General features: G+C 46.6%; 3 protein-coding genes and 1 long non-coding RNA gene across 6 annotated transcripts; 1 reads left to right on the top strand and 3 right to left on the bottom strand.

Annotated features, from left to right (window-relative positions):
• Window positions 1-1,232: 1,232 nt before the first annotated feature.
• On the bottom strand, window positions 1,233-3,110 carry LOC148383707 (parvalbumin beta-like). 2 transcript variants are annotated; one of them, XM_088358273.1, is made up of 5 exons: window positions 2,960-3,110; window positions 2,332-2,401; window positions 2,042-2,174; window positions 1,783-1,892; window positions 1,233-1,704 (listed from the first exon to the last, which is right to left on the bottom strand). In XM_088358273.1, the coding sequence occupies exons 2-5, from the start codon at window positions 2,390-2,392 to the stop codon at window positions 1,679-1,681; spliced, it is 330 nt and encodes a 109-aa protein (XP_088214399.1). In that variant the 5' UTR covers window positions 2,393-2,401; window positions 2,960-3,110; the 3' UTR covers window positions 1,233-1,678. The 2 variants fall into 2 exon arrangements, with proteins under 2 accessions (XP_088214399.1, XP_088214400.1); XM_088358274.1 differs by having other exon boundaries at window positions 2,332-2,398; window positions 2,960-3,045.
• Window positions 3,111-3,925: 815 nt separating this feature from the next.
• LOC148383706 (parvalbumin beta-like) lies at window positions 3,926-6,513 on the bottom strand. Its single transcript, XM_088358520.1, has 5 exons — window positions 5,855-6,513; window positions 5,376-5,446; window positions 4,800-4,932; window positions 4,402-4,511; window positions 3,926-4,178 (listed from the first exon to the last, which is right to left on the bottom strand). Exons 2-5 carry the CDS (start codon window positions 5,434-5,436, stop codon window positions 4,153-4,155), a joined length of 330 nt encoding a protein of 109 aa, XP_088214646.1. The 5' UTR covers window positions 5,437-5,446; window positions 5,855-6,513; the 3' UTR covers window positions 3,926-4,152.
• Window positions 6,514-6,728: 215 nt separating this feature from the next.
• lmtk2 (lemur tail kinase 2) lies at window positions 6,729-18,799 on the top strand. Of its 2 annotated transcripts, XM_088358513.1 has the most exons (14): window positions 6,729-7,208; window positions 8,257-8,378; window positions 8,454-8,607; window positions 8,716-8,792; window positions 8,871-8,989; window positions 9,103-9,190; window positions 10,457-10,587; window positions 12,130-12,214; window positions 12,550-12,671; window positions 13,301-13,450; window positions 13,530-16,389; window positions 16,486-16,618; window positions 16,681-16,911; window positions 17,127-18,799. In XM_088358513.1, exons 1-14 carry the CDS (start codon window positions 7,106-7,108, stop codon window positions 17,153-17,155), a joined length of 4,404 nt encoding a protein of 1,467 aa, XP_088214639.1. In that variant the 5' UTR covers window positions 6,729-7,105; the 3' UTR covers window positions 17,156-18,799. The 2 variants fall into 2 exon arrangements, with proteins under 2 accessions (XP_088214639.1, XP_088214638.1); XM_088358512.1 differs by lacking the exon at window positions 17,127-18,799 and having other exon boundaries at window positions 16,681-17,092.
• On the bottom strand, window positions 11,711-12,466 carry LOC148383705 (uncharacterized). The gene is made up of 2 exons (XR_015853508.1): window positions 12,108-12,466; window positions 11,711-11,931 (listed from the first exon to the last, which is right to left on the bottom strand). It is a non-coding gene; the product is annotated as an uncharacterized LOC148383705 (long non-coding RNA).
• Window positions 18,800-18,929: the final 130 nt, after the last annotated feature.

Below are 18,929 nucleotides of genomic sequence, written 5' to 3'. Positions count from 1 at the left end.
TGGAGGATTGTCACCATCGAACTTCATTCTAACTGGAAAACACAAGGGGAAGTGTATTACTAAAAATAAGCACACAGTGTTAGGGTTTACAGATTATCTTGATCGTATGATTATGTTGGAATGTAGACTAGAATTATTAACTTTGTTTAAACCTTTTACCTTTCCTTGACTCTGAAAAGTTTAACCATTCAGTTGTTGAAACTTTCCAAATGGTGTGGAAACATTCTTGCTTAGTTAGTCATCTAAAATGCTCTATTAGTTTCTGTTTCCACGACCTTGTAAAACAATGAGCTGGGACCCTCTGCACTGATTAACCAGTTGCTGAGGTGACCACCAAACATGTCCAATGTCAACCCCACCCTGCCTTCTCTAAATAAATACTCTCTTGCAAGAATCCAAAGACCTCATTCGACCATCGCTGTATGCACAGCAACGAATGACTCTCCACTTGCAAGTGTTTAAAAGGGCATACTGTCTCCCGTGTGGTTTTTGCAAAAATAAGTTAGAGTGACACACAGTCTTCATTCTTGCCAAAAATCCTGCATGGTAACTCGTTATCCAATTGCCAATTGTGGCTGCCAGAAAAGGGCCAGACAGCGGGCTGGACAGCAGGTCGGACATCGGATAGACAGCGGGACTCAAGCTACCGCAACGCAGTCGTTGCATGATGTCATGTGCCAAGGCGATACCTTTGCACACTATTCTGTTACTGATGATCATTTATTCATTTTCGTTCACTAATGTCCCCCCATGACCCCCTGCTTCCTGGCTTTTGGGACTGTCAGCTCGCTATTTTCTTCTAATATGTCAAGACTTAAAAAGCAGGCGCAGTCATCAATTAATCACTACTAATAATGCAAACTTTGAGTGTTAATGGTTTGTGCATAATGTTAGAGTGCCTTTAGAAATTGAGCTTGTATCCCAATCGATATTTCATTTTAAGAATTTTTTGCATGCATAATCTGCATAATGTTTGTATATTAAAACTTTGTCAACCCTAAAAAAATATATATAAATTGCCCTAATTTGTTTATTTAGTTAATATCATAAAGAGGTTCATGTAAAAAAAAAAACTAAATGCAGGCCAGAATGCCCGGTCTCGAGCACATCCCTTTCAATTCACCATGGATGGCGCCATCTAGTGGCTAAGTGTAAAGTCGTCTGCGTTGACGTAAAGGACACAGCGCAACATTGGTTCTCCTGTCACGTGATGAAATGGCACGTAACATGCATCGGTTTTCCTGTCCACAAGTTTATTCGGTGCTTTATTTTCAGTCACATTGTCACATACTTGAAATGACACTTGATGAACCTCCGATAAGACCGAGCGACCGCAGCAAAAGAACATTTCCTCTTTCCTACCGTCGATTCCTGGAAAGTGCATAGACTTGACACGATGCAAACTTCATATTTAAGACATGAACACAGCCGAACGATAATCACGATAATCATCATCTTTGTTGGACAGAGTGTGTGTGTGTGTGTGTGTGTGTGTGTGTGTGTGTGTGTGTGTGTGTGTGTGCTTGTGTGCGTGTGTGTTTGCATGAATGTGTGTGTGTTTGTGTTGCGTAGGAGGAAACGTCTCTTAAGCAGATGTATAAAAATGATTTTTCAGATGAAAGGGGGGAGGTGGGCGTTGTTGTTCCATGAGAGCGGGTGCTGTTGGTCACGTGACTCTTTACGCGTGAACCAAGGTGGTGAACTCTGCGGGGTGGGGCACAAGGCAGAGTCAGCATCATTTGCTTTGATTGTGCACACACTTTTTACCGGTGGTGCTCGTACCATCAACGCCAATCTTGCCGTCGGCGTCGGTGTCACCGGCTTTGAGGAAGGCCTTGGTCTCGGCGTCGTTCAGGGAGCGCGCACCCTGCTTGAAGTTCGTCAGGAACAGCCTGCCAAGGATCTTATTGTTGAGTATTTTATCATACATTATTGGTTGCAAATGAGGATTTGAAATACATTATTTCAGCCTTTGGTGAGTCAACTAAACAGCAGAAAAGAGCAATAAAATGAAATGTGTATTTTGTATCCCTTCTCTTACTTGAGCTCTTCCTCCTCAATGTAACCACTCTTGTCCTGGTCAATGATGTCAAAAGCCTCCTTCAAGTCGGCCACGGACTTGCCGGCCAGGCCGCATGCATGGAAGAACTTCTTGTGCTCAAACGTTCCGGCGTCTGAATTTTCAAGCGGGGATGTCACAATTAAGAAGATTAAGAACCCTCAGCGTGCAAGCAGTGTGATTGTTTGTGTGTGTGTGTGTGTGTGTGTGTGTGTGTGTGTGTGTGTGTGTGTGTGTGTGTGTATGTGTGCAAAGATGAATTTGCTAGCCACCTTTGCATCCATCCAGGGCTGCAGTGATCGCAGCATCATTCAGCATTTTGTGCAGGGCCATTGTGATCTGCTGTTTTCACAGAGAAAATGTGTCAACAGGAACATGTATAGCAAATTAGACATAGTTAAGTCATCAGTGTTCCACTTTAAGCAAATTGACATGGATGTTCTGTTAAACAAAAGCATACCGGACACTTTATATAACCATAGCAGTGAATAAATGAAGAAAATAAACTGTTACATGGAATGTCCAAGGGTTAATAGTCAGAATAGTTGAACTGATTCGATTCAGATCCCAAACAGCAGACTACTGCATCAATGTACTCAGCCCGCCATGCAATTTTTCAGTAGGAGTGATATAAAAGAAACAGATCGCGGGACTTCTTAAAAAGCCAAATTAGAATTCTCCAATTCTATCCATGCACTCATTTTAAAAAATCTATTTTCGTCAATTGGATACAGTTGTGAATGACAGGTCCCATGTGAGTTTGTAATTCAATAGGTTCCAAGAGCCACATGTCTTCTTCAAGCAGCTGCTGCCTCTCCCAAACGTCATCTTATGCTATCAAAAAGTTGATATATTTCTCCTTTTTATGTCCTTTGACATCTAACGTTGAATGGAACTCACCTCTGAGGGGGCTCTCTGTTTGGACGCTACGGATGATGCGGGACAGGTCGCGAAGTCGACTGCAGTGCTCGCCCCCGTGTCACCGCTGACCTTTTATAGGTTCACCCCATCGAAATCTGAGGCACTGGATAATTGACACCGCTCAAATGGGGAGGGGGGGGGCGGTGGTAGAAGAGGTGGGGGGCGAAAATTTTGTGCCATAGCCAGGGAGCGCTCTATTTTTAAAGTTTCACAAACGAAGACGCTTAAAAAGGTGCGTTTGAAGACGTCTGTGCCCCCCCCCCCAACCACCCCCACCCCCACCCCCCTTGCTAAGAATAGTGCGATCAGCGGGGGGACAAATTGCAAGTGGCGCTGGCAACTCAGGGCAGTACAGATTTCAATTTGAATGAAAATCCAGCGATAAATTGGAAATGGCAACAACTCGAAAGAATTAAGCCGAATGCCAACTGGAATGTTTTTGCATCCCTACTAGAATAAACGGAAAGTCAGACCGGTGGTGGTTCCGGACTTGACATTGCAGATGATTTTTCGCATCTAGGTGGCACTACAATCCCATGATGTTGGGGGTCAGCCGTCACCTTTCACGCTACCAAGCCATGAAGAGAGTCCCAATTGGAGAGCGTCTCGGCTGTCCAAGATTGTTTTTGTGCAAGGCTGCAACCCTGCAATCACACGATTGGAGTCAAACCATTCGAATTGGAAAAGTCACCAGCGAGCCCCAGCAGAAATCTTCGTATGCCATTGCAACTGTGTCTAGAATGTGTGCCGGCACAAAGCAATTAAGTGCAGGTAGGTCACTTGTGCGATTAAGCTCTCGTATTAAAAAAGCCTGGCAGGCGCGGTTGCCGTTTCCCCCCACCAAATTCACGAGCCCCTTGCGGTGACATCATCACTGTCTGCGTGTGTGCGTGCGTGTGAGCGTGGATTCTCAGACGATGCGCAAACAAGCGGGGTGCAGGAGAGTTGATTTTTACACCAAAGGAGTTTTTATTCCCGTTTTTTTTTTCACTCCGCCTCAAGAGTACAGATGGGTTTCAACTTGCACAAGTTTCCGAACATTCACGCATAGCGGTGAAAGTTGTTGAGAAATAGTCCGCAGGCAACTTATAAATAAGCTATAAAAAATATTCTTTCAGCTGATGATTACCGGATCCGGCGAAGACATCAAGACGATCTTGGTCAGGGGGAATTTAGGCCTTGACGAGGACTGCAAATTCTATAGGAGGAGAAAGCAAATGATTGTTTGCTTTTGGCTCTTGAATTTTGGACGATAACTGACATCACTTTTTGATATTGTTGAAATTGGCACTTATTACATTTGAGATTTTTTTTTTTTATTTCCAAATGACATGAATGTTAATGCTGATTCCAATTTTTATTATTCTTTATTTGGCCTCGACCTTTGACCTTTGTTATGCAAGGAGTATAAGACGTCTCACCCTCAATTCCGATCTTGCCATCCCCATCGGTGTCACCGGCGGCGAGGAAGACTTTGGTCTCCTTGTCGGTGAGCTCCCTGGCAGAGGCTGAGAAGTTCTGCAGGAACAACCTACAAAGTGGAAAAACACGATGAGTCAGCATTATTCTGGAACAAAAATGTGTTCACTTTTAATGCAAAAAACCAAAATGATTCGAAACGTCTTTTATAAAATGACACGTACAAATTTAATTTAAATGCCTTTGTATGCTTGTTGCATTCATTTGCATTTTTTTCAAATTTGTAAAAAGGTTGCTAATGCTGGACTGGTTTGTTGTGTTGTTTTCTGCTAGTGTGACCTAAGGCAAGTTCGCTATTGGGCGATTGAAATGTACGTTTTGCTTGAGTTGGACGCCATACTTGAGCTCATCCTCCTCAATGAAGCCGCTGTTGTCCTGGTCGATGATACTGAAGGCTTTCTTCACATCGGCGGCAGACTTGCTGGCCAGACCGCACGCCCTGAAGAAAGCTTTGTAGTCAAACGTGTTGGCACCTGCAAAGCAAACATTCAAATATGATCGAAATATGTACAATACAAGCAAAGTAGATAAAAAAGATTAGATAAGAGGGACGAGAAAAAATTGTTAAACTATCGAGGTAAACTCGCCATCTAGATAGCTTAACTAGCTAGCTTAGTGATGGATAGCTGTAGGCTGAACCATAAGTAGTAATCTGAAGAAATGTTCTATTTTCCACAAATTTGTGATTCTCTTCATCACAACTATCCAACGATCTTGGCTCAGTCCTGCTCCCAAAATCACTCTCTGAATTTATTTTTTAAATCCAACCTTTGGTGAATCATGGCAATGTGCTTTTATATAGGCTGTGTTGCTACATTTCACCTTGTTGCTAATTCTATGCTTCCAAACTCGCTTTGTTGCAATCATTAAATGAAATGACAAGATGGACATGTTTGAGGCGCTCAATTTCGGGTACCTGCACAGCCATCCAGAGCTGCTTTCACGTCGGCATCATTGAGAACACCAGCAAAGGCCATTTTTGCTTATCTACAAAGGGAGAAACAACGACCATCAAAAATATTTTTTTTTTAAAAATGGCCATATTTGGTGAGATTGAAAATATCAGTGTGGCTTCAAGTTGACAGATTGCTAATGAGCATGACTGAGTTTGAGCCAAACATGTTCACGCTGCTATGTTGGCAAGTCTTCCCGATAAGATCGACGACAAACATGTTGTCACTGCCCCCCCAACCCCAAAATAGTGGCACATAGCATTGGATGACACATCCCTTTGCACAAATGTTCATCTTCCACAAGTCCTCCAGAGTCCTGATCTGGTGGCACCGTCGCCTCCTCATTATCGTCATTATAGTCCAGGCCGGGGCGTAACAAATCTCAAGATTGTGTGCAGAATCCTCAGTTTTGGGGTGCTGTGGAGGGGGGGTGCACACTCACCTTTGCGCTGCGTTGAGGCGAGTGAAAAGACCAAGGTGGATTCTGAGCGAATGTCCCAAGGGCGCCAAGCTCGCCTCTTATATATTCTCCAGCAACACCATTTACAGAGCTTTGGGCTCTGCATGGTATCGGATGCCAAGATGCAAAACAAATGTGTCAACTAGTCCCATCTATTTTTAGGGCTACAAATGAGGGATGCTTCCATGTGTGCGTCAGCCAGCCGAGAGGGCCCGAGAAAGAGTTTCCTCACCTCATCACGGCAGGGATCCTCCTCCTCCTTCATCAGTTAACCAGAACACATAATTCTCTTACTCATATTGTTTTTTTTTTTTTGCAAATGTATGAGACTGCTCAGAGCAAGAGTAAATAATTCACTTTTGGTTGAATTATTGCAGCTGCCATTATAGTCAAATTAAAATATAATAAATGTCTTGGATTTATGAAGTCCGTTTAGCCTTCTTTATTTTTTCTTCACAATATTAATTGTAACTGAAACATAATAATGAAGAGTACAATTCTGACCTTCCCCTTGCAACAATGTTGCAAAATTCAATCAAGCGTCAACTTGTTTTCCTCAAAAATTTTGCCAGAGGTGGGGGGCCTACACGTTTTCCCACTTCTGTTTTGTCACATAAAAACAGGGTTGAACATTAAACAAGGTTAGATTTTTTTTTCTTTTGAAATTTTCTTAAGAAAATTGTTTGCTTTTTTCACCTCTGGCTACGTTGTTTTAAACTTGCCACAACCTTCATGAAATGCGTTTTGTTTCCATGACAAATAACAAGTGTTGCCGATTGGCTGTTTGTTGTGCCACAGTATTCCAAGCCAGGATTGGCTAGGATGAGGCCTCAATCACGTGACATCACCCGCCCCATTTCGTGACGTTATGTGAGAAGGAATATGGCGCTTCGGCGGGTATGAGTTTCATTATAGTCCGGTTTGATTTATTCCGCCCAGTTAGCATTTTCTTGAGTAACGCCAAGTGGCATTTACCAAATATGACTCGGCAACGAGCTTGTTAGCACCTTTTGTCCGAATGGACACCGGTAACGGGCGTTTTGTACTTGCTAGCTAGGACTGTTCTAATTGGCATGCTAGCCGAAGCTAAGTGGCTAAAGAGCGACAGAATGCTTGTGTGTGCCACCGCCATCAACGTTCCATCGTTAACTAATGACTGAAAAACGACTTCTCCGTTGCTGACGACGACATTTGCGACCATCGAGCAGCTTGTTTTGGAGCTAAGCGTGGAGGATGAGGAGCTGTCATGGATATGTTTTGCTGCTGCTCTACGCGATCTTGCTGTGGGCATGCTGGTCGGTTCAAGGTGCTCCTCTTCAGTCCCACCACAGCGCAGGTAAAGCTTTGGAGGAATTGTTGGTTGCTTTACCCCTTCCACTTCAAAATTTTAAACAACCTCGTAATGATTTCCTCGCCGAGAGCTAACACTGGGGGAAAAATAAAAGAACGAATCCCCTCTTTTAATCTCGTAGTCTTTTTCTGCTGCACTGATTTAAATATCTGATAATAACTGATTTAAAAACCTTTCAGCTTCCGCGTTGCCATGCCACTCTAATCTGCCCAGGGCCTTCAGAATCAATACTGTTGCACCAACCAGCCAAATTTCATTTTTAATTTCTTTTGAAGCTTCAGTGGCATTGCACAGAGAGGTCAGTCACCTTTATACAGGGTTCAGTTGGTTGTTGACATGTGTCGCACAATACGGTCAGATCTTATGACTCACTCATTTCGATCTTAGGTCATTGGTATTAAAAAGGTATCAGATGTGTAGGTTTGTCATGGTCCCTCGCCAAGATTCAGTGAAGATTTTGTTGTGAAGCTGCTAATTTATAACCGTGTCACACACTCCAAATTTATTATCTCTGGTCAATCATTGGTGTTGTGTCCTCAATCATAAGACAGCACACAGAAACGAAATGTTGATGCCATGTTGTAATGATTTTTAAGACATTGCAGCGATGACCTGTCCTTTGCCCCGTCTTAAAAGCCCAATCACATGAACGTATTGGAATGCAATGCAAGGGCTAGTTTTTCTTCAACATTGTACTGCTGTTACTATCGGTGGGAGGAATTCACCAATGTGGGTTAATTGCGCCTCTGTGTGACCGCCTTACTAAAACACGAACCGAATCGGAAGGAAGCCGGGCAGACAAAATATGTAGCAACTTTGAAAAAGGCCTGTTGCCAATTAAGGAATTCAAAACACATAACCCAAACATCTGTTTTCTGTGCACCTGGAATGGTTTAATGGCGTTGCAACGGGGAAAATTGATTTTCACTTTTCTTTGGATACAGAGAAGCCATCATATGTGTGTTTCGAATTCCGACATAACGGGGACATGTCAAGTGGTGAACACCCGACTTGGCCTTGTGCTCTGTTGTAGACGACGGCCTGGGCCACCCATCCTATGTGTCTGCCTCCTTGGCGCTGGCGGCCCTGGCGGCCCTACTGGTGCTGCTGGGGAACTGTGTGACCTGCTGCAAGGAAAGGGAGATCGACTTCAAAGTGAGACGCTTAAGCCGACTGATGTCGTCTTTATGTATTCTTAGCGGCTGACATTTTGGATGTTTGTCGACGCAGGAATTTGAAGACCACTTTGACCACGAGATTGACTTTACACCGCCGGCCGAGGACACGCCGTCTATGCGCTCGTCGGCCGAGGTGTACACGTTGGCCGTATCCCCCGTGGCCTTGCCTGGACCCTTGCATCTCCAACCGCCTGCACCGAGCGCAGGTTGGAAACAGGCACGCCCTCCTTGGGCTGTTATTCGGCGACATGCATTGGATTTCATTTATGACATGTCAAATGGCAAACGTGTTGTCTATGTTTTGGGATTCCCAGAGGGCTCGGCAGGCTCGCAGATCGCCCGCCATAATCTGAGTTACATTCAGGAGATCGGCAACGGATGGTTTGGCCAGGTAAGATTTTTTTCTCGTTGAGAGTAGCCCGAAGTCTTGTTGGGATCTGTTCTCAACTGGCTGAATGTTGGCTGACAGGCGATCCTGAGCGAAATCTTCACTGACGCCGGCGGCACCAGAGTCATCGTCAAGGAGTTAAAAGCCAACGCAAATGCCAATGAGCAGAATGACTTCCTGCAGCAAGGCGACCCTTACAGGTGAACGGACGGCTTGCCCAGGGCGAGCCGGACTGACTTGCTGTCTCTCGTCACACGCACACGAGTCTAAACGCAAATGCTTTACCTTCTGTCTTATCCTTTCATCCTGCCAGAGTCTTGCAGCACCCAAACATCCTTCAGTGCCTTGGCCAGTGTGTGGAAGCCATTCCTTTCCTGCTTGTTTTTGAGTACTGTCAAATGGTAAGTAGCCATAACGGTTTTTCGTGATTGAAAGCTTCGACACCATCCGCAACGACACGCACAGTGGATTCCGCTGCTTTTCTCAGTTACTGATTGACGTTTAGTACTCGAGGCCCACCGTCTCAATCTTCAATTCGGCTTTCTATTGCGGCAAGGTGAGGCGACGTCACGGCATCTGATTGCGTTCCTCTTTCTTGTGATTTATTTTGGGTGGGCTAATTGGGAGCCATAATAGATCTTTCCAAAGTCAAGAAAGAAAGTGAAAACCATCAATTCCACATTGCTGAATGATCGTCACAGGTGCCGGCGACATTCGCAAGCCGCGCTTTGTAAGCTGTCAGTGCACACCAAGTCCCCCCGGAACTGGTCCAAGCACAAAGACCCGCGTAATCTTTTGATCTCAACGGCGGTAGTGTACGCGGAGTGCCTGGCGCGGATCAACTTTTCAAAAACTCTGGCGAGGGGCCATCTGCTGAGCAGCATAACACAAATGCAACACAAGAGCCGCTTATTATCTCGTGTGTGTTTGTACCTCATTATCTTCTTTCTCACACTTAAGCCCTTAAAACTAGCGGACCGCACTGAATAAATAGTTCAGGACACTCGTGAGAAACGCGAGAAGACAGCAATTGCGTAAATGACCGCCCCATGTGACGGTTTCGGCACACTGCATGTCCGCATGTACTACCGCTGCATGTACTAACACCTGCCCTTAGTTTGGTTTCACTTCATATACATCAGGTTAATATTTGTTTGTTTTTCCTCCTGCAAGCTTTTTTTTTTTTTTTAAATACACTACCATTCCCACCCAAAGATTTACAAGACACATTTGAAACTTTTTCTATACAAGCAAAATCCATACTTTTGTTTTTGGTCATATAGTTGCGTGGAAATCATATTGAGATTATTTTCTTGAGGATTCAACGTACACTTTGGAAACGGCAGGCTGACAGTTACATAAATAGCAGAACTAATTTACTGTCGAACAGAGTGTTAAAAATAACAAAAGAGGCATGCAAAGCATGCAATCCATTTACAACGTTTTAAGTAATATCACTTACAAGTATGCGTGAGACGATAGTCGTGGCCGTTTGCTTTCTAAATGTTTGCGTGCTTGGAATGTCCCCACGTGGGGACCCAAAAGAGACGACATTTACAACCCATTTTGAAAACGTCTCCATGTGACTTGTCCAACTCACTGGGAGTATAAACTCTCTGGCTTCAATTTTTGGAAGGCTTTGCTTTGTGTGTTGTGTGTGTTTGCAGGGGGACTTGCGAGGCTATCTGTCTCAGCAGGACTGGACGTTCAGAAGCGCAGAGATGCTGCAGCTGCAAAGGATGGCCTGCGAAATCGCTGCCGGCCTCACTCACCTTCACAAATACAACTTTGTGCACAGGTAGCACTTGCCAAATGAGTCTGCTTTGTGCCTGCCTCAGCCCACCTTGCCGTGCAGCCTCTATTTCAAACAACATTTTGATCGCGGCCTCGAGGCACGCTTCCTTTCTATCCTTCAACATTTCGACCACAAAAGAAGCCAAACTTTACATTTCCCACAATGGATTTGTCTTAATGATGAATCTGGAGAGCTCCATAATATATTCTTTGGAGTCTTCATATTTACGCTTGTAGAGACATCAGAATTTCTGCAAACAGCATTCTGGTAGCGCTTCATGATTGTGACTCCATGAGGTAACTGATACGACTGCGTTAAGGAGCTTAACATTAAACCGCTGGACTGCCCCATGTTAACCCACTCCCAGGCGTTTTCCAAAAAAGGTTTGCAAGCAGGAGAGGCGGCGTTTCATTTCCGTTCTCCCCCCATAGGTTGGGAGGGTTGCCGTCAAAGTGCGGCTGAGGCGAATGTCGGCCGCCCGGCTCGTCAGGTCTATTTGCATGCTCGGAATAAGCTGCCGGCCTCTGATTACACGGCTCCCAGGCGTTGCTGCAGTGTCAGCTGTCCGCGGCAGATGATGAGTCTGCTCTTTGCGTGTAAAAGGAGAGCCCTGCTTGGGAAGACGTCTTTTCAATCCTAGTTACAACTTGGAGGATCCCCGGCGATTCCGCTCGGCAATCCTGAAAACGTTGACACGTCGGCGAGCGTTTAGCGTGCTCGTGCGCTCTTCTCAAGACTTTAGCCAGTTTTGAGATTGGCCATCCAAAAGACAGCGCTAAAATCGTATACATGGAACACCCATGTTGCGTTAATATGCGCAAAGGCGAGCCGATATGCGATCCGAGCGTGACGGTAAGCCTTGTAGGGTCGCGTCGTAGGCCCTCCCCTCCCCCTCTCTCTTTTCCTGCTGCGTTTCCCGCTTTCGGGCATGTGGCCAACTGGAGACCGGCGCGGACAAGAAGTTTCAAAATAAATCATTTGTCTTCCAGAGGTTTTGCTGGCTTTGACACGGGCGAGCCCGGCCACGGTCGCGCCAAAGCGCTTGTGTCAGCAGCGGCTGCCCTGTTTTCATCTCTGCGAAAGAAAATAGTAAAGCGGAAAGCGACTCACGGTGAATGTCTCTGACTGTGATTTATCGTGATTTAATTTGAATTTGGAGAAGCCCGTTCACCAAGCGCCATCTCCTGGCAACTACACAAATAACCGTTTGCGCGGGCTGCAGTTTCCTCAAGAAAGAATATCCGGGCTTCTGTATGCACCAGTCAGGAATAGAAGTTGCGCAGGTCTTGTTGCAGGGCGAACCACTGACTGAGCCTTCGGAGCTTTAAGCCTCTCCTGCTCTGGGGCCTGAAAAGCAAATGTGCAAACTAAACAGACATTCCGGAACAAAAAGCACGTTGTGTTTTGCCACAGTATCTTTTGAGAGTAAAGAAAGTTCCAAATAAAATGGCAGCAATGGTGGCAGCGAGTTTTGTTTAGTTTTATCACCTGACTCAGCAATGATGACAAATTGTGAAACTCACTCATGTGATATTTGCTTTCCAGTGACTTAGCTCTGAGGAACTGCTACCTGACAGCGGATCTTACGGTCAAAGTCGGAGACTACGGAATTGGGCCCTATGCATATAAAGTGAGCACGTATACTGCATAATTGTCTTCCGAGGTGCCAAGCCGCGCTAACGGAGCGCGCCGAGGTCCTCCTGTCTGCGGCCGTCTTCAAATTCTGCTGATCTGTCACTTTGAATTTAATACTCATAAGATAAGGTCACCCACTGGTGCTATTTCTGGAGTGCTTGGTGAGTCCAAGTGAGCGTGTGCTGCCCGCCTGCCTGCATCAGAGCATCAATCACTTTTGCAGACCCCAAACAATAAAAGCTTTTGTTGTCACATTGTCCCCCCCCCCCTCTTCCCCTTTCGAGTGCAACCTAGTTAGTAAGATTGCCCTCTGATCTTTTTTGTCATCAGGAGGATTACATCATCACAGAGGACGATGTATTCGCACCCCTTCGCTGGTTGGCTCCCGAATTGGTCGGCGAACGACACGGGGGTGTGATCACTCTGGAGCATACCAAATCCAGCAATGTTTGGTACGTATAGAAAAGAAACTCTCACTTCAGGAACTTTGACGTAACAGAGTTGACGAGTAGAACCAAAGTTGCAGACTGAATAGCGGCAGGGCCATCACGTGCCAGTTAGCAGACGCTCACATCTGCTTGTAACGGGATTGGCGACGCGAGCCCGCAAATCCCAGTCGAGTCCGCCGGTGCCGTCTGCTGCTAACGAGGCACGACCGCGTGCGAGTTGCTCGAATGTGTCGACCGGCTGCGCCGTCGCTTGGCCAAATGTTTGCCGCTCATAAACTCCGTTACGCAATTTCAAGAACCGGATGACCTTCTGAATAAAGACGCGTTGAAAGTCAAAATATCCTCCCCTGTTAAGCTTTACTTTGCTCTTCATTAGGTAATGGTTTAAGTTTGCCACCTGCTATTGGACTTGCCATGTCAATCACGCAGCGCCTTTTAGCTTGGTGAAGCATCGTGTTTCATGTCGATGTTTGCCAGCTGGAATCAAGGATCGGTTTCCCACTTTGACGGGAGACTGTTTGCTCTGTGCCAACTGTGCCCCGTCCAAATGCGATTCATGTTATGGATGACATCACAAAAAGCAAATGCTAATCGGTTGCTTTCCTTTTGTTTTTTTCCTTGATTGTTGCTAGGTCCTTGGGGGTGACTCTGTGGGAGCTTTTTGAGAATGCCGCTCAACCGTATCCTCATCTGTCTGACCGGGAGGTTCTCAATCACGTGATCAAGGAGCAACAAGTCAAACTCTTCAAGCCGCAACTCGAGCTTCCTTATTCGGACAGATGGTGAGTTCTTTTCATCTTTGTTTGTTTCTTCACAAATGCAAAAGAGCTTTCAACTTCATTCTTTTGTTTTTACTTTCAGGTACGAGGTTTTGCAGTTCTGCTGGCTCTCCCCCGACAAGCGCGCCACAGCCGAGGAAGTCCACCGTTTGCTCATCTACCTGCGCATGCAAGGCCAAAGAGACATCGAAGAAGACTTTGAGCAGCGCTGGGACGCTCTCAAGCCGAGTGTCTCGGTGCGACAGACGACCATCGGCCCCTCCTCCTTCCCCATCCTGGAGCAATTTGCCGACGATGGCCTGCAGCAGGACATGGATGAGGTGCTGACCGTCACCGAAACCAGCAAAGGTCTGAGTTTTGAATACGTTTGGGAGGCGGCCAAGCAGGACCACTATGATGGCGGCCACGCGCACCGGAGCTCGGATGCGACGGTCAACTACCACAGCATGTTCTTTCCCGCTTCCACGGAAGACATCCAGGCTCATTTCCCGAATCCCGTCACCAGATCGGCAACCGCCGGTGGTGAGAATGCTCCGTCCGGAATGCCTGGAATGTTGCCTGTGTTCCACGCCCAGAAGCCAGCTAATGGGGCAGCTGGCTGTTACGTACAACTTGAGGGACAAGACGGCGCTCAAAGAACAGGCTTGGATTCCGGCCGGCAGGACTTTGTGGTTCTTCAAGATGTTCGCTTGGATGAATCGAGCACGGAGGGCGACTTCTTCCACCACAGTATCGACTCCAAGGATTCGTATTTACCAGACAGTCACATCTGGTCATCTCTGGAAAATGACAGTCCATGCCACACCAACATTTTCACAGAGGGAGAGTCCACGCAGGAGGACTCTGTATCTTGGAGACGAGATTTTATGGAGCTTCCCGATCGCAGCGGGAACCCTTTTTGTGCAAATACTCCTTTGCATGGACAAGAGGTGAATGCACAGGATTCTTTTTTAGGCGATTGTTCCGAAGCCGCTCGCCAGACTCTGGAGGAAGCCAACGCTGAGAGAATGAGGCTGCTCAACAGTGACAAACTAGCAGAGAACTTCAGTTTTCTTAAAGAGCTGAACCTGTTGAAAGAAGACACAATGTTTCGACACAGTCCACAGCAAAATTTTCTCTCACCTGGCGTTGTCCATGAACCTGAAGAAAACTTCAAAATGGCTTCCTGGGACAACCTGGACCCTTCCGGCATCTTAAAGACAACAGATTTTGATTCAAGACTTGTATGGAGTGGCGCATGCCCAAGTCAGGAAATCTTGGACTCGTCGCACACCAACTTTGGGGAACATAATCCTTTTCGGCGACAAAATGAAACACTGGTGCCTTCCATTGCTGTTTTCTCAGAAGACGAAATAAGCAACCGGCTGCCAGACAGTAACCGTTCTTCTACTGAGGACCTCACTCTGCTCCAACCGTCAGACGGAGGCCAAGACTCTGATTTCCATTCTACCTCGGACAGGTTGGACATCCTCCTGAGTCAGAATGATGATCAGGTTCCCATCTTCTCTCAAAGTGCCACAACAGAGGTGTCCTGCACCGCTGCCAATCTCACCAGCCTTGAGCTTGACATCAAAATCTCAAAGAGCAGTGCTCAAGAAGTCGTAGAAAGGCAAATCTCCGAGAAAGCGCCTATCGGAGCCTCGGCTTCCGACAGCGGACACGTTGATGATCTGACGAGTGCCGATCTGTTGAGTGAACTCAATGACGATGCAGATTTGGAAATGGAAACAAATCTGTTCGCTCACGACGAATTCGTTCTGGATGCCAACGGCCAACCTCTTGAGAGATGCTCTCTATTGGTCTCCGGGCCTTCGCTGGATCAGCTCAGCCAAGACAGCTTGTTGGAGGACAGCACGTCCACCACTCTCCCCACCGCAGAGCACTCGGCCGAAACACCCGACTCTTTGGACTCGCTGGACATTCAGCGGCTCGGAGACCAGCACAAGTTGCAGCCGCCGTACAAGATAGCTGACAGTGGCTATGAGACGGAGAACCTGGAGTCTCCCGAGTGGAACACTCAGCCCAATGACAAAGACCTCTCGCCTGGGTGCGGAGCTCAAAAGGAAAACCATCCCGCAGAAATGAGAGCTCCAACCAATCTGGTTCCTCCGGAAATTGTCATCTCTGAACCTGAGGCCTCGCCAGACGCTCTTGCCGGGGATTGCCTTGACATCGTTCCTCTCGAAGAAGCGCCAATCTGCGGTAATTACAGAGACTCCGCCTACTTCTCAGACAATGAATCCGAGCCGGAGAAGAAATCTGAAGAAACAAAAGTGGAAGGTACTTTTGAAGTCACGTCATTGCAGAACTCGACAGACATTCCAGTCCCAGTACGGGAAAGTCCTGTGGAGTCTTTAATACCAGAGAAAGAAGGTGCCTCTGCCCCAGAAGCTCAGGGCGATGTCAGAAGAGAACCAGATCAAGCTCCAGAGATGCATTTAGACTCAAAAAGTAAAGAAACAGAACCTCAAACTTGGCCCAATCATGACGGAGACAGACCGGAGTATTTCAGCGACCTACCCGAGTCTCCCGAGCCAGAGCAGTCATCCCTCATGAGTCCGCTCCGTTCAGGGGAGGACGCCATTCATGCTAAGCTGACTAGGACCTACGCTGGAGAGGCCCACAAGATGAAAGAGCCCGAAGTGGAGGGCCGCTACCTGGCCCGACTGGACGGCCCGGAGGACGACATGGACGCTGACGAGGAGAATGAAAACAGTGACGACTCGGACGAGGACATTCACGCCTACCAGCTGCGCAGCTCCAGCTCGGACAGCGAGGACGAAGGCACACGCGTGGCGCCGCTCATCGTCTCGGACGACAGCGGCGCCAAGAACCTGAGGAGCTTGTTGAAGCCGGCGACCTTCAACACCGGCGCTCCATCGACGACCACCAGGAGAGCCGTGTCCTTCTTTGACGATGTCACCGTCTACCTCTTTGACCAGGTCCGCTTAGTCTCTTTCGTTCTTAAATGTGGGTGGGTTTAGATGAACCAAAATGCTACTTTTGGACCTCGTCCTAACTTCTGCATTGTGATTCAGGACACCCCAACCAAGGAGCTGGGCGACCACTCAGCGGGCTCCAATTTGCACACGCCGCAGTTTAGTGACCCGGCGCCAAGCACCAACTACCTGAACCGCTTCACCAACTCTGAGAGCTCCACGGACGAAGAAGGTAAATGTTTGCGCGTAAGCGTGACACTCCGTGCGCTCAGCAGCCTTTTGCTCCTCTTTCAGGTGGCGGCTTCGAGTGGGACGACGACTTCCCGTCGGCGCCCGCCTTCCCCTCCAAGACACACAAAGACGCGGCGCCGGCAAAGAGTTTAGCGGCAGCGGCAACCCGCATCTCATCCCCAGCCGTTGCCAGCTGGGGAAACTCCTCCAACTACTCGCGCTTCTCCATCTCGCCGGCCAGCATCGCCAGCTTCTCTCTGACGCACCTCACCGATTCTGACATCGAACAAGGAGGTTGTGCTTCTCTTTTCTTACTTTGCTTTTTATTATAGCAAGCCAGTGTAGTACCACCTTAAAGTAGCTAACATTGCATGCATTCTGACTTATTCTTTATCCACCAGACTCGAGACAGCAGACCAGTTCTTCTGTTTGTTCTTTTTTGTCCCTCTTGAATAGAATGCCTTTGCATGTTGTTCACACTGATTTTTTTATTTGTTGTGCCTTTTTAGGAAGCAGTGAGGATGGCGAAAAAGACTAGCCTTCGAGTTCAAGGCACTCCACTAGTTGTCATCACACTAACAACCACTTGCACTTTTTTTGCGGGGCCTGGAGAACGCAGCGGGGGGGTCAAGACAAGAACCCACCCGGTTGATGAGCAAGCCCTCCACGAATGTGCAAATCCGCTTGGGGGGGGTGACGAACGGGCCGAAGCAGGGACGTCATGGCAGGTGCTCCTAATGAACGTTTGGTGGCTTCCTGCTTTCTTCCACAACTCCACTGACCCCACCCTCCCCCCCCGCCACCCCTTCCAAAAACTGTACAAGAAAAAATTGGGGGGATGAAATGTGGCACAAGAGCCAAGTAGGAATCTTCTCTTGGAATCCACCTGGACCTGGTTCTTTCAAGTGTTGTTCTTCCATCGTCACTGCCATTGGTCATTCCCCATTTGTGATCTTGCTTTTTGGTGCTTTTGCATTCATATTCACGAGTCACCACATCTCTTTGCAGGAGAATATGTGTATGTTTCAAGGCCACATAGAAGCAACCAGTGTTAGCGTTAACGTGGATATCGAGAACACGGATGAAGGCTCAAGCGACTTTAAAGAAAAGGATGCACTTTGTTCTCACTAGCAAGAAAGCTTTGGCACAGCAGTAGGATGCTCCGAGCCGGGCCAAACTGCACAATGTATTTGCTATCCTTCACCTCAAGCGCGCCTACACGCTACGGTGCACTCGTAGGACCACTTGAGCCGTCGCTTAACACTAAGTATATATTTTTTTTAGATAATACCCTTTGCAATTGCTGACATCGACTCACTTGAAGTCACTTGTGACAAACACTAAAGTTTTGTAATTGAGGAAAATAAAGAAGACCGCTCACGTCGGTTCGCAGCGCTACCAAATTTGATTTTTAAATGAGCCAATGCAGATGTTTGTAAAAAAAAAAAAAGAAAAGGAAAAAATAATGCGAACAAAAAACAACGTGCAATGACTTTATACTGACTGGGGTGAAATGGGTGAGCTCAATTGAGGGGGAAGGAGCAGAACCGCAATCGACATGACACTCTGCTCTTCCTTGCCTTTATTTTTCCTTTTGATTATGATTCCGTAGAGATTATTTTTTTACTGCTTTGCCTTGATTTGTCTCTTAGTTGTTATTCCTTTTGTTGTTTTGTTTGATTTTGTCTTTCGACATTCAAATTTGTGTTTATTTTTATGGTCGTACCCAAAGAACCTCAGATGGGAGTTTTGCGTAGCTGACACCACTCCCCTCGTCCGCATCCCCTGACCTTTTTATTTTTAAAGTTGCGGTTCGTGCACCTCCTCATCCAAACTTGAAGGTTTATTTAAGGACTTTGAGTGGACAAACGTCGTCGACGACGTTTGCTTCAACTTGCACATTTGACACAAAATGTAACTGACAAAAAAAACAAAAAAAAACTGTACTGATGTATATAAATGTTGATCATTGCGGGGACGAGGTTTGGTTGTGTGAACATATCTTAGTCGCAGTCCAAGCCAATCAAGATGATGATGGAGATGGAATCATGCTTTTGTTTAGACGTGTCCATTTTAAAAGTGGTGATATTTTTACGTCACATTGATCATGTGTTAATGTCATTGAATGAGATGTTTATAATTACACTGTTTAATATGAAAATAAATGCAAATGAACTCCAAAGTGTGACTCTGAAATGTTAATTTATATTTGAGCACTATGCAAGGCTAATATTTAAAAGTGTAAATACATATAAACGTGTCAATATGACACAGATGCAATATACACATTTTCATTCTTTAAGTGCATATGG

This window comes from Syngnathus floridae, chromosome 17, assembly GCF_059516105.1.
Source record: "Syngnathus floridae isolate MCC-2025c chromosome 17, RoL_Sflo_1.0, whole genome shotgun sequence".
NCBI lineage: Eukaryota > Metazoa > Chordata > Actinopteri > Syngnathiformes > Syngnathidae > Syngnathus > Syngnathus floridae.
Note: the sequence above shows the minus strand (reverse complement) of the source record. Positions and strands in the feature narration are given on the sequence as shown.

Excerpts from the sequence above, each read along its gene's own strand:
- LOC148383707 (XM_088358273.1), bottom strand. The coding sequence starts at position 2,392 with ATGGCCCTGCACAAAATGCTGAATGATGCTGCGATCACTGCAGCCCTG. Across the intron at positions 2,175-2,331 it reads AGCCCTGGATGGATGCAAAG|ACGCCGGAACGTTTGAGCAC; the intron begins GTGGCTAGCAAA and ends TTGAAAATTCAG. Across the intron at positions 1,705-1,782 it reads CGGCAAGATTGGCGTTGATG|AGTTCACCACCTTGGTTCAC; the intron begins GTACGAGCACCA and ends CCCACCCCGCAG.
- LOC148383706 (XM_088358520.1), bottom strand. The coding sequence starts at position 5,436 with ATGGCCTTTGCTGGTGTTCTCAATGATGCCGACGTGAAAGCAGCTCTG. Across the intron at positions 4,933-5,375 it reads AGCTCTGGATGGCTGTGCAG|GTGCCAACACGTTTGACTAC; the intron begins GTACCCGAAATT and ends TTTGCTTTGCAG. Across the intron at positions 4,512-4,799 it reads ATTGAGGAGGATGAGCTCAA|GTTGTTCCTGCAGAACTTCT; the intron begins GTATGGCGTCCA and ends TCCACTTTGTAG.
- lmtk2 (XM_088358512.1), top strand. The coding sequence starts at position 7,106 with ATGAGGAGCTGTCATGGATATGTTTTGCTGCTGCTCTACGCGATCTTG. Across the intron at positions 8,379-8,453 it reads AAAGGGAGATCGACTTCAAA|GAATTTGAAGACCACTTTGA; the intron begins GTGAGACGCTTA and ends TTGTCGACGCAG. Across the intron at positions 8,990-9,102 it reads CAGCAAGGCGACCCTTACAG|AGTCTTGCAGCACCCAAACA; the intron begins GTGAACGGACGG and ends TCATCCTGCCAG.